Source organism: Myotis brandtii, unplaced genomic scaffold, assembly GCF_000412655.1.
Source record: "Myotis brandtii unplaced genomic scaffold, ASM41265v1 scaffold407, whole genome shotgun sequence".
Taxonomy (NCBI): Eukaryota; Metazoa; Chordata; class Mammalia; order Chiroptera; family Vespertilionidae; genus Myotis; species Myotis brandtii.
In genome coordinates this window covers 716,322-728,931 of record NW_005365639.1, presented here as the reverse complement: position 1 = coordinate 728,931, position 12,610 = coordinate 716,322, and the positions used below count along the sequence as shown (strand labels likewise).

At 53.7% G+C, this 12,610-nt stretch overlaps 1 protein-coding gene across 1 annotated transcript in view; it reads right to left on the bottom strand.

Annotated features, from left to right (window-relative positions):
- OTOA (otoancorin) overlaps nucleotides 1-12,610 on the bottom strand; it is a gene marked incomplete at its 3' end in the record, with an annotated part of 56,992 nt that overhangs the window by 30,137 nt on the left and 14,245 nt on the right. Inside the window, exons 8-12 of the mRNA XM_014545416.1 lie at nucleotides 8,222-8,410; nucleotides 6,761-6,900; nucleotides 3,821-3,944; nucleotides 1,865-2,080; nucleotides 1,348-1,412 (exon numbers count right to left, since the gene is read on the bottom strand). Coding sequence (XP_014400902.1) covers nucleotides 1,348-1,412; nucleotides 1,865-2,080; nucleotides 3,821-3,944; nucleotides 6,761-6,900; nucleotides 8,222-8,410 — 734 coding nt within the window. The remainder of the gene's footprint in view (nucleotides 1-1,347; nucleotides 1,413-1,864; nucleotides 2,081-3,820; nucleotides 3,945-6,760; nucleotides 6,901-8,221; nucleotides 8,411-12,610) is intronic.

The following is a 12,610-nucleotide window of genomic DNA, read 5'->3' as shown; positions in this document are numbered from 1 at the left end:
GTGACCCCCAACCATAAAATTATTTTTGTTGCTACTTCATAACTGTAATGTTGCTACTGTTATGAATCATAATGTAAATATCTGATATGCAGGATGGTCTTAGGCGACCCCTGTGAAAGGGTCGTTCGACCGCCAAAGGGGTCGCGACCCACAGGTTGAGAACCGCTGCTCTAAAGGATGGATAGTCTCTAACTGCTCCCAAGAAGGCAGGGCCTTTCAAACGCAGCTTCCTGACAGAAGCCACCTGCTACCAGGAGAAGACCAGCCACTCGTCCAGAGCTGGAGGAACAAGACAGGTCCCTCAGCTCCCCACACCCACTCACAGGGAAATGCCAGGTGAGCCCGGTGTCCCCAGTCACAGCAGAGAGGGGCTGCCACGCCTTCGGACTACAGTCCCCACAAGGCTAGAAGGGACAGGTGCGTGGCCAGCCTCGGCCTGGAGGCCGGTGAGGATGGGCTGGCAGTGGTCCTGGCGCCATGATGAGGCCGTCAGCAAGGACTGAGCGAGCAGGCTCCGAAGCCAGGTGCCCTGGGTCAGTCCCAGCTGTGTGCCCTTCCTGCGGCCGTGGCCATGCCCGTCAACACTGTGTGCCCCACAGGAACGACCTGGAGAATCAGTTATGACCCTACCGATCCCGTGGGGTGTGGGAGGACTAACTGATTAGCTGAGAACAGGACCTGGCCCAGGGTCAGTGCTTAATAAAAGCGGCTGTTGTCACATTGGGATTGGCCCCAATCGATCCTCAGGAGCCACTCTGCTTCCTGGGAAGGGCTGGCTGTGGACTGCAGAGCAGGACCCACACTGTGTAGGGCTCAGGTCTCTGGAGCCCTTCCTACCGGGCCCAGCACAGAGGCTAATACCCAAGCAAAAGGCCCGCTTCCCACCCGAGCAGCTATTGCCAGGGCCACATGCAGGAGAGAGCTGCGACTGCCTCATCCCGCTAAGCAGGGCCTTCTGTGGGGACGGTGCCCCCTGTGCAGCCCAGGCTGGAATGAAAGAGCACCATCTCTGACACAGGATGAGCAGTGTGCTTGCAGCCTCAACAGCGAGCAAGAAAGTCCTGGGGTGAATCTCACGCTTTGCTCAACAGCGAGGGCTTACACCCGCGGAGCGCACACGCGGGGCCATGTGTCCCACCTCCTCCTGGGTACTGACTGCGTAATCCATGCAGCAGCCTACGAATAGATGTGATTGTCACCCATCTTATGTTACAAATAAGGAAACTGAGGCAAAGGGAAGTTAAGCCAGTTGTCCAAGGTAGCAAACGTCCAGCCAGCCAATGGAAGGACAAGGGTTTGAACGCAGGAGTCGTCCTCGGCACTGTCCGCTGTGTGCACAGAACTGGCCCTTGGGTGCCGGGCGTTGAAGAGTTCAGAGGCCTGGCTGGTGGCTCAGTGGGTAGAGCATCGGCCTGCACACGAAAGGGTCGATCATTCCATTTCCAGTCAAGGGCACGGACCTGGGTTGCAGAGTCACGCCCCACCCTCAGTGGGGGCGCATATGGGAGGCAACCATTCAATGCGTCTCCTCACCGAAATGTTTATCTCACTCTGTCCCCTTCTTTCCCTCTCTTCCACTCTCTGAAGAGCAATGGAAACAATGTCCTCAGGCGAGGATTAACAACAACAAAAAATGAGTTCAGCCCGGCTGGCGTGGCTCAGCGGTTGAGAGTCAACCTATGAACCAGAAGGTTATGGTTCGATTGTAGCACATGCCTGGGTTACGGGCTCGATGCCCAGTGGAGGGCATGCAGGAGGCAGCCACTCAATGATTCTCTCTCATCACCTCCCTCTCTCTCTCTCTCTCCCTTCCTCTCTGAAATCAATAAAATATTTAAAAAAACAGTTCGGAGTTCCCACTGACCTTCTCATGGGCCAAGTACTTGGCGGACAAGATGATCACCTGGCTCCTGGCCCATCCCGACACCTGGCTGAGGGTAGCGATGGCGCCATGCACAGCCTCGGGGGACAGGGACTCCAGCTGACGGAGGGTCAGGCCCACGATCGCATCCGACAAGGAGCCCAGGGTCTCGTTGAGCGTCTGGTTCCCCGTGGCAATGTCCAGGAGGTCGGCCTTGAGCTGGCGGGGGAGCAAGCTGCCGTGAGGGTCCGTAGCAGATGGCACAGGAGTTCCCTCTGACTGCACCCTGGGGGGTACGGCGCCACAACGCCGCCCAGCACCCTGCCCCCCGGCACCCTGCCTCCCAGCACCCTGCCTCGCCAGTGGGAGAGGAATCCAGCCAGGGAGGGACTCCTGCCAGGCCCAGACAGCGAGTCACCCTAATGAGCACACCGCCTCCTCCGGCCTTGACCTTGTGCTTCATTTAAATACTAACTGTTACTAAATCAGCCTGAAAGCATGGCAGGAGGAAATTTCGTCAGCTTCACCCATAGAGCCACCCCCTCGCAGAGTATCTGCTTTCCTTTGTGACCTTGCACTCTACCGCGGTATACATGGCTGTCTTCCTTCCTGCAACACCCAGGGGTTCCCATGGTGATATGCAATCTATGTCAACGTAATTCCCAGTGGTAACAAAAAGTAAGTCTCCTGGAAACCCTGCCTCGTACAAATAACTGCCGGCTGCTAAGACCTCTATGCCTTCATAAACATGTACCTCATAAATAAACCACAGTACATATTTCTACATGATTGGGATATGAACAGAAGTGCACTTGTCTATATTTTTCACTTAAAATGATACCTTACAAAATCCCACGCTTCTGTGACCACCTGAACAATGATGTTATGTCTGTCTAGCGCTAGTCACGTGTGTTTCCCAATTGCTCCCATGTCGCCACTTGTAACATGACCTCTGCACAAAAGGAAAAAAGCAAGCACGGTTCATGTTCTAACACCTGAATTTGTATGAAGAACCTATGCATTTACTTCAGATGTGTGTACCCTGTGTTCCGGGCCGTCCTGAAACGGCCACTGGGGGGCAGCAGAGTGAAGTGAAAGAAATGGCTGTCACAGCACCAGTTCCCCCAACGCAGCAGCCGCTTTCCTTCGCTAGCGCTCGGCTCCCACACCTGCTCCCACACCTGCTCCCACACCTGCTCCCACACCTGCTTCCACACCTGCTCCCGCACCTGCTCCCACATGTGCTCCCGCACCTGCTCCCGCACCTGCTCCACACCTGCTTCCACACCTGCTCCCGCACCTGCTCCCGCACCTGCTCCCACACCTGCTCCACACCTACTCCACACCTGCTCCCACACCTGCTCCACACCTGCTCCCGCACCTGCTCCCACACATGCTCCCGCACCTGCTCCACACCTACTCCACACCTGCTCCCGCACCTGCTTCCACACCTGCTCCCGCACCTGCTCCCACACGTGCTCCCACACCTGCTCCACACCTGCTCCCGCACCTGCTCCCACATCTGCTCCCACACCTGCTCCCACACCTGCTCCCACATCTGCTCCCGCACCTGCTCCCGCACCTGCTCAGCGAGGGCGCTAGAGCAGCGCTGCTCGCCTGTGGTCTTTGGGCGGCAGCAGCACATCACCTGGGTGCTGGTCAGACACGCAGTCTGGCTCCACCTGAGGACTCAAGAGCTGCACTTACCATCCCCCAGTGACCCTCTCCGCTAAGTTTGAGGTGGCCATTCTGAGAGAACTTTGATCTCACCAAGCTTTTTCCTACAGTTTTGTGTTGCTCCTTCCCGTGTTAAGCTCGTGTGTTTGAGGCACCGTCTACTCTGGCTGGACCTAGGTCCCGACTAACCTTATGTGTTTCTCTCAAAGGCCAGGCAAGACTCCCCATTTCTCTGGCCAGTAAAACTGAGGCCCCGGCCCGGCCTGTGCATCCCATCCACACCTTCTGGACACCAGCCTGGAAGCCCCGGAGACGGCTGCACTTGATCATCTGGTGGAGGAGGACTCGGGCCAGGGCGGCGTCCAGCAGCTCCAGGTCTCCATAGAAACAGACGAGCAGCCCCAGCCTGTGTGAGAGGAGAAAGGGTCTGGCGCAGGGCGCAGGGACCTGCGCAGGACAAGCAGTGGGGCTGGGCTCGGAGCTGGGTCCAGCAGTCAGCTCTCCTCCTGGGCGGGGCGGCCTGAGAGCAGCCTGGTGCGGAGTTAGCCACAGAGACGCCCCCTTTCCTGGGAGACGGCGCCGCCCGCCAGGGGTCCTCTGGGGCCCAGATTCATGGCCAGGATGCTTTGCAAACCACACCCAGGTGATAATGACCTCCAAAGGACAGAAAACCAAGGAGACAGAGGCGTGTCGGGCAGCAGTGGGACGTGACCCAGGTCCAGCCGGGAGTGCCGTCCCCCGTGGTGAAGAGCCCAGCTCCAGGCCAGAGGACTCGGCAGGTCACCTGACTTCTCTGCCAGGCTGCTGCCCACGGTCCGTCTGCGCAGGGCGGCAAGGCTGCTGCTGCCCACGGTCCGTCTGCGCAGGGCGGCCAGGCTGCTGCCCACGGTCCGTCTGCGCAGGGCCAGGCCCAGAGGCTTTGACAGGGCAGGTTTGCTTTGTTCGTGAGACGTAGCACCACATGTGATGGGTGCAGGATGGGGAACACTGGGCGTGTGAGGAGAGGCATGCTGAAGGTTAGCACACTTCCCGGTGGGGACGGACCACACGTTCGGTCCTGGCTGCTCTTAGCATTCCGCGCTATCTCCTGGACGTGGCGTGGTGACCGCCCCGTTGGCCATGCCCCACCTGGCTCCGCCCTCCCAGGACACGGACATGCTCGGACGTGTCCACAGGAGAGCAACCAGGTCAGGGAGGGTCTGAAATTGTTTCGAATGAGAAAGATGACAGGGGGAGCAAAGGCTGAATGTGCATAAGCGAGTTGAGAATAACTAACATTTCTTGAGACATAACTGTGTCCCGTGTGTGTGTGTGGTCCTTACAAGGACTCAGTGAGGTGGGCAGGCCCTGGCCTCCCCTTTCACGGGCAGAGAAAGGGTGGCACAGAGGGGGGCGTGAACACGGCCGGAATCACACAGCTGATAAGTTGCAGAGCCAGGATCACACCAGGGGGCCTGGCTCAGGTCCCACTAAGGCAGCGGTTCTCAACCTTCCTAATGCCGTGACCCTTTAATACAGTTCCTCATGGTGTGGTGACCCCCAACCATAAAATTATTTTCGTTGCTACTTCATAACTGTAATGTTGCTACTGTTATGAATCGTAATGTAAATATCTGATATGCAGGATGGTCTTAGGCGACCCCTGTGAACGTCTGCGCAGGGCGGCCAGGCTGCTGCCCACAGTCCGTCTGCACAGGGCGGCCAGGCTGCTGCCCACAGTCCGTCTGCGCAGGGCGGCCAGGCCCAGAGGCTTTGACAGGGCAGGTTTGCTTTGTTCGTGAGCAGACGTAGCACATGTGATGGGTGCAGGATGGGGAACACTGGGCGTGTGAGGAGAGGCATGCTGAAGGTTAGCACACTTCCCGGTGGGGACGGACCACACGTTCGGTCCTGGCTGCTCTTAGCATTCCGCGCTATCTCTTGGACGTGGCGTGGTGACCGCCCCGTTGGCCATGCCCCACCTGGCTCCGCCCTCCCAGGACACGGACATGCTCGGACGTGTCCACAGGAGAGCAACCAGGTCAGGGAGGGTCTGAAATTGTTTCGAATGAGAAAGATGACAGGGGGAGCAAAGGCTGAATGTGCATAAGCGAGTTGAGAATAACTAACATTTCTTGAGACATAACTGTGTCCCGTGTGTGTGTGTGGTCCTTACAAGGACTCAGTGAGGTGGGCAGGCCCTGGCCTCCCCTTTCACGGGCAGAGAAAGGGTGGCACAGAGGGGGGCGTGAACACGGCCGGAATCACACAGCTGATAAGTTGCAGAGCCAGGATCACACCAGGGGGCCTGGCTCAGGTCCCACTAAGGCAGCGGTTCTCAACCTTCCTAATGCCGCGACCCTTTAATACAGTTCCTCATGGTGTGGTGACCCCCAACCATAAAATTATTTTCGTTGCTACTTCATAACTGTAATGTTGCTACTGTTATGAATCGTAATGTAAATATCTGATATGCAGGATGGTCTTAGGCGACCCCTGTGAAAGGGTCGTTCGACCCCAAAGGGGTCGAGATCCACAGGTTGAGAACCACTGCACTAAGGTATCCTTCGGGTAACCATAGAAACAGGGGACCCAGGCTGCTGGTGAGAATTACTAGGGATGGAGGAAGAAGGGGTAACAGTTTTATGTAAGAACATTCTCACACGTGAGCTTGAAAAACTGGAAGGTGGTAGGTGATGTTGGAGGAGACAGCAAGGCCTGGGTATTCACACACACACACACACACACACACACACACACGCGCGCGCGCGCGCGCGCGCGCGCACACTGCATGCCCATCCCCCCGACATTCGGACTCTTCCTGGGCACAGCTCCTGCTGGCAATGGCTCCTGGAGGATCCCATTACAAGCCCTAAATTCTAGAGCTGATCTCATCTGGGGTCTAACAACCCACCGGAGAGTCTAGAGAACAAGGGTTCACAAGTATGGGGACCCAGGACTGTTTCCAACACTCCGCCCAGCTCACTGGGAATTACACATTTACCTTGGGACGGACAGCGTGCCGAGGGTTAAACCCTGAGCTTGACAACGTTGCATAAAATGCCTGGCACCCAGGAGACCCCAGAAAGCCTCTGTGCCCCCTCAGGCCTTGGAGAGGTCTCTGGGGAAGCCCATCCCCGAGACTATTCACAGACCAGCCACTCCCCTTCCCTCCCGGAGCCTTTGCTGCTCAGAGGAACCTGAGCTTAGAGCGCGTCTTGGGCAAAGCTGGGAGGGCCCTGCCTGTGGACGGTGGAGGCGTTCCTCATGTCAAAGTCGGAGGAGCCGATCCGCTCCAGGAACGCCTGGGCCAGCTCCGGCGTGATGTCATAGACGGTGTCCAGCTGCTTGGTGGCGTTGTCATAGCTGATGAACAGCCCGATCTGGTGGACAAGCACAGAAAGGTCAGGCCAAGGAGGGGCATGGCCACGGCACCCGCCCAGGGTCTGTGCTGCGCCATCCCAGACACGGTGTGCCGTGCTTCCTGCCTCAGAAAGCCCCCTGGTATTTAAGGAGCATTACTTCTACCACCCATGAAGCTGGACTTTTTTAAGCTAATATTGCGCATTTACTTCTAGATTTGTTATACTGGGGTTAGAGAATGTGGCCCACACATTTCCTGCTTTGGGGAATCAGAGTTTTTTGAATAGATGAGTGAGTTTATAAATGGCCTCAGGAAATTAAAAACATGTATTCTTTGTAAGACTAAAAAGTGAACTAGAATAGAAAGAATCTGAGCAGCATATTAGTATCTTTCTATTCCTGCTCACTTTTTGCCTGTGTCCACGGCTGTCCCCTTAATGTCCCGATGTTTCAACGCACTATTTTCTGTGCTTAAAAGCCTCATACAGTTGCCCCTGTGACGTGCCTTCAGCGGGGGCCTGCTTTCCCCGCCCTTCCCCACACTTCTAGACGCAGAAGAAAAGGTGCCTGTGGGATCTGACCCTAGCAATGCCCCCTGCCCAGCTTCCTCGGAATCTAACCTGTCTTCTCACCTCCGGGACTCAGCACTGGGAGGGCACAGCGGGGTTAGCCCATGTTGTAATCAGGTTACAAAATCAAGACTTTCAACACGTGCGCAGCCTCCCAGGTAGAAAGAGGAGCCTCGTGCTGCCTCTGGCTTCGTAACAGCCAGGCATTGCTGGGTCAGCCGGCCCTTGAACAGCCTGTCACTTGCTGCACAGACTTCTCTCACTGGGAGTAGATGACTGGCCAGCTGGGCGCTCGGGATAGAGGCGGAGGCGAGCCCACCGCTCCGTGAGCGCCTCCGGCTGGCGGCGTGCTTAGGAGGCTGCAGTCCAGTCAGGGTCACTGGGTCAACACCAGGAGAGCAACAGGCTGGCCACGAGCTAAGCAGCGCAGGACAGAGCTCAGCGCTGCTACTCCATGTTGCTTCCACTCGGGTTCACGCCTCCTGGCCGGGAAACCTAGCGCTATTTTCCGTGGCCTTTCTGGAGGACGAAAATACTCAAGTGATTTTTGGTTCACAGCCAACCTCCTGTCACGTTGGCTCGCGTCAGCGCTGTCTCAGTGGCCACAACCCTTCCCTTTTCTGGGTTCGTCTGCACGAGAACACAGTTGGGGGCTGACGGCTTGAGGCCGCTCTCCAAGCGTTTTCTTAGAGACCCGGCTACCCAGGGCTGCTGGCTGACCTCTTCCCGGTGAGTTAGCAAGGGGGACAGCGAGTGTGCCTTCCCGACTTACTTCCATGGGACTGATTTTCGTAATTTCTTCAAGGGGTAGGTGAACCATGTATCTGCCCAAAATCCATAAGGTTTCTGCGCTGACCCATGAAGCAGACCCATCTGCAAGCAAATAAATGAATGGGTTCGTAAGTGAATGAGTGAGTAAGAGCCTTGCACTGTGGTGGGGCTTGATGGCAGGACCTCCTTCCTGCATTCATGAACCCGTTAGTTCACCCGATGACGTTCACGGGCAGCACCCTGGCCCCCGGACGCTCGCCGCGCACTGGGAGGCACAGATGCCGCCAACGGGGCTTTGTCACTCAGCAGTGTGCTGCCTGCACAGGCCGCACCAGCAGCCCCGGGAGCTGTTAGAGATGCAGGTTATTTGTTAAGACTTCAGACCACAGAATAGAGCTTTAATTTTAGCTCACTTAGTTACTAAGTAACCTGGCAACTTTAAATATATCTCTTTTATTACTAATAATAGGTATCATCCTTGCTGATTATCACCATGTTACTAGACTTGAGCCAAACCAAACCACTTGTACGCACCCCACAGGTTTGCCACGCTCTGCATGCTCGGGCCCTTCCTGTGAGCTAGAATGCCTTTCACCTAACCAGGGCTGGGGAACCTTTCTTCTACCAAGCGCCATTTGGATGTTTATAACATCATTTACGGGCCATACAAAATTATCAACTTAAAAATGAGCCTGCTGTATTTGGTCAAACATTTAATTAACTCACCCCCAATGCCTTGGCAGGGCCAGACCAAATGGTTTCGAGGGACTTATACGGCCCGCGGGCCAGACGTTCCCCACCCCTGATACCCTTCTGCTCCAAATCCTACCTTCGAGATTGAGCTCACACATCTCCTCTTCCCGACAGCCCACCTTGTCTCCCAGCCGGCAGTACTCTCTCTCCTCTGAACTCCCAGAGGACTCGCCACTCTGTTTGAATTTCCCCGTCAGTGGGATGTCAACAGAACTTGAAGAACCATCATGTGGAGAAAAGGGACCCTCGTGCACCGTGAGTGGGAGTGCAGATCGGTGCAGCCATGATGGAGAACAGTATGGGGGTCCTCAAAAACGTAAAAATAGAATGACCTTATGACCCAGCAATCCCTCTCCAGGGTACTTCTCTGAAGGAAATGAAAACACTAATTTGAAAAGCTATCTGCACCCCAGCATTATTTACAAGAGCCGAGATAGGGGGGCAGCCCAGGTGTCCATCAGTAGCTGATAAAGAAGTGGTATGTATCCACAATGAAGTATTACTCAGCTATAAAAAAAATAATAAAATCTTAGAAACAATCAATAAAACAACAAGAAGCTCACTGCATGGGAGAACATATTTGCCAATGCTATCTCTGATAACGGTTTAATCCCACTGCGATGGGAATGCAGACTGGTGTAGCCACTGTGGAAGACAGTATGGAGATTCCTCAAAAAACTAAAAATGGAAGTCCCATCTGACCCAGTGATCCCACTTCTAGGAATATATCCCAAGAAGCTAGAAACACCAATCAGAAAGGATATATGCACCCCTATGTTCACAGAAGCACAATTTACCATAGCTAAGATCTGGAAACAGCCTAAGTGCCCATCAGCAGATGAGTGGATTAGAAAACTGTGGTACATCTACACAATGGAATACTATGCTGCTGTAAAAAAGAAGGAATTCTTACCATTTGCAACAGCATGGATTGACCTGGAGAGCATTATGCTAAGTGAAATAAGCCAGTCAATGAAAGAAAAATACCACATGATCTCACTCATTTATGGATAATAAAGACCATTATAAACTGATGAACAAAAATAGATACAGAGGCAGAGCAGCATCGAACAGACTGTCAAACTACAGCGGGAAGGCCGGGGAGGGTTGGGGAGTGGTAAGAGATGAATCAAAGGACTTGTATGTATGCATATAAGCATGGCCAGGGGGAGGGGTCAATGGGGAAAAAGGAGACATATGTAATACTTTAAACAATAAAAAAAGAATAAAATCTTGCCCTGGCTGGTGTTGCTCACTGGTTAGAGCATCCCCTTGTGCAATAAAGGGTCTCGGGCTCAATTCCGTTCAAGGGCACATACCTGGGTTGCAGGTTCGATCCCCGGCCCCGATTGGGGCTCAGTCAGGAGGCAACCAAACAATGTGTGTCTCTCACATCTCGCTCTTTCTTTCTCTCCTTTTCTCTCTCCTCTCTCTCCTTCTCTTTCCCTCCCTCCTCCCCTCCCTTCCTTCTACTGTCTCTAAAAATCAATGGAAAAAATATCCTCAGATGAGGTTTAACCCCCAAATTTTTTTTTTAATTTGTGACAACACTGATGGATCTAGAGGGCATTATGCTAAGTGAAATGTTAGACAGAGAAAAAACCATGTGATCTCACTTACATGTGGAATCTAAAAAACAAAATAAATGAACAAACAAAGCTGAAACAGGCTCATAGGCGCAGAGAACAGACTGATGGTGGCCAGAGGGGATCGGGCTGGGGTCGTGGTGACGAGATTAAACAGTACAGTTGGAAGTTATGAAATAGTCCCGGGTGTACAGTGCAGCACAGGGACTATGGTCAATAGTGTTGCATAACTGTGTGCGGTGCCAGGTGGGCGCTGGACTTACTGGAAGGGCCACTTCATAAGGTACAGAATGTCTAGTCCAGTGATGGCAAACCTTTTGAGCTCGGCATGTCAGCATTTTGAAAAACCCTAACTTAACTCTAGTGCCGTGTCACATACAGAAATTTTTTGATATTTGCAACCATAGTAAAACAAAGATTTATATTTTTGATATTTATTTTATATATTTAAATGCCATTTAACAAAGAAAAATAAACCAAAAAAATGAGTTCGCGTGTCATCTCTGACACACGTGTCATAGGTTCACCATCACTGGTCTAGTCACTAAGTTGTACATCAGACACTAATATAATATTGTGTGTCAACTCTGATTGAAAAAAATGTATATACTTTTTTAAATGTTTTTATTGATCTCAGAGAGAGGAAGGAAGAAGGGAAAAGGGATGGAAACATCCATGATGAGAATCATTGACCAGCTGCCTCCTGCACGCCTCCTACTGGGGATTGAGCCTGCAACCCAAGCATGTGCCCTGACTGGGAATCAAACCATGACCTCCTGGTTCAAGGGCTGACACTCAACCACTGAGCTGGGCATAATGAAAAGTTTTTAAATTTTTTAAGAGCAGTTATGTCCAGGATCCAGTTTCAAGTTTCCCTGAGCTAGAACTGGCCACCACTGCTCCAATCTTTCAGTGAGAGACGTTTATAAACAACTTCATTGTTGGCATTTGGGGGGAAGGAGGAGGCAGGGAGCCTTTACGGGGTGCAGTGAGTCGTCACCAGGAGCAACGATGGCAGCGCTGCTGCAGGGCTGAGCCACACGAACAACAGGGTGACTCCCCCAACAGGAACCAAGCTTTGGGGTGAGCACAGGATCCCCTAGATGGGAACTCGGGACATTTGACGTGGTGATTAGCAGGGTGGCTCCAGGAGGATAGAGAATTGGCAGGGGGTGTGGGGGGCGACTCCCCACCCTCCAACCCCACAGGCTCCTTCTGTCCCCGCACGCAGAGCCCACCCCCACCCCATGGCTTTGGCAGAGCCTGGCCCCCCTGCAGAGCCGAAAGGCCCGACGCCATCCCCACTTTGGAGGGATCACGCATTTGGACCAGTAGAAATGCTAGGTCGTTCCTGATTGCCTGGCCCAGGGCCCGCAGGCCACAGCGCACCACCTGTGCTTGTGCCACCGGCAAGCTTGGTTTTTACACTTTTCAATCGTTGAAAGAAAAATAAAAAAAGAAAGAATATTTTGTGACCCATGAAAATGACATGAAATTCAGATTTCAGTGCCCATCAAGGTTTTATGGGGCACAGCCAGGCCTGTTCATCTACTGCCTATGTCTGCTTTCGCTGTAACACCAGAGCTGACTCGTGGAGGCAGAGCCCATAGGTGCACAAAGTCTAACGTATTTACTCTGTCCCTTTGTACAAAATGCGTGCCAAGCCTGCCGGTCTCTGCACCTCCCCGCGGGTACAGCAGTAGCTCCGCGTCAGTGAAGACTGTCTCCCGTTCCTCTGTCCCAAGTGGCCGGCAGATGGGAGGCTTTCTAAAGGTGTTTTAAAAGTCCGCCCTGTGTGTATTGCTAACATTAAACACTCAACAAGCTAAAGCTACTAAAGAACTGTTGGCACTGCTCACCCACAGAGCCATGCTTTTTCTGTATCGCTCGTTTTCAGCTGTGGGCAAATGCGCCCCCGTAAATCTTCCATCTGGCCGCCTTGGGTGTACAGCGCAGCGCCTCCAGCACACCCACGGCTGTCGGCCCTCCTGCTGTCCACCTCAGAACTCCCTCATCTGCTCCCTAAACTCGAACCCTCCCCCTCCCCTTCC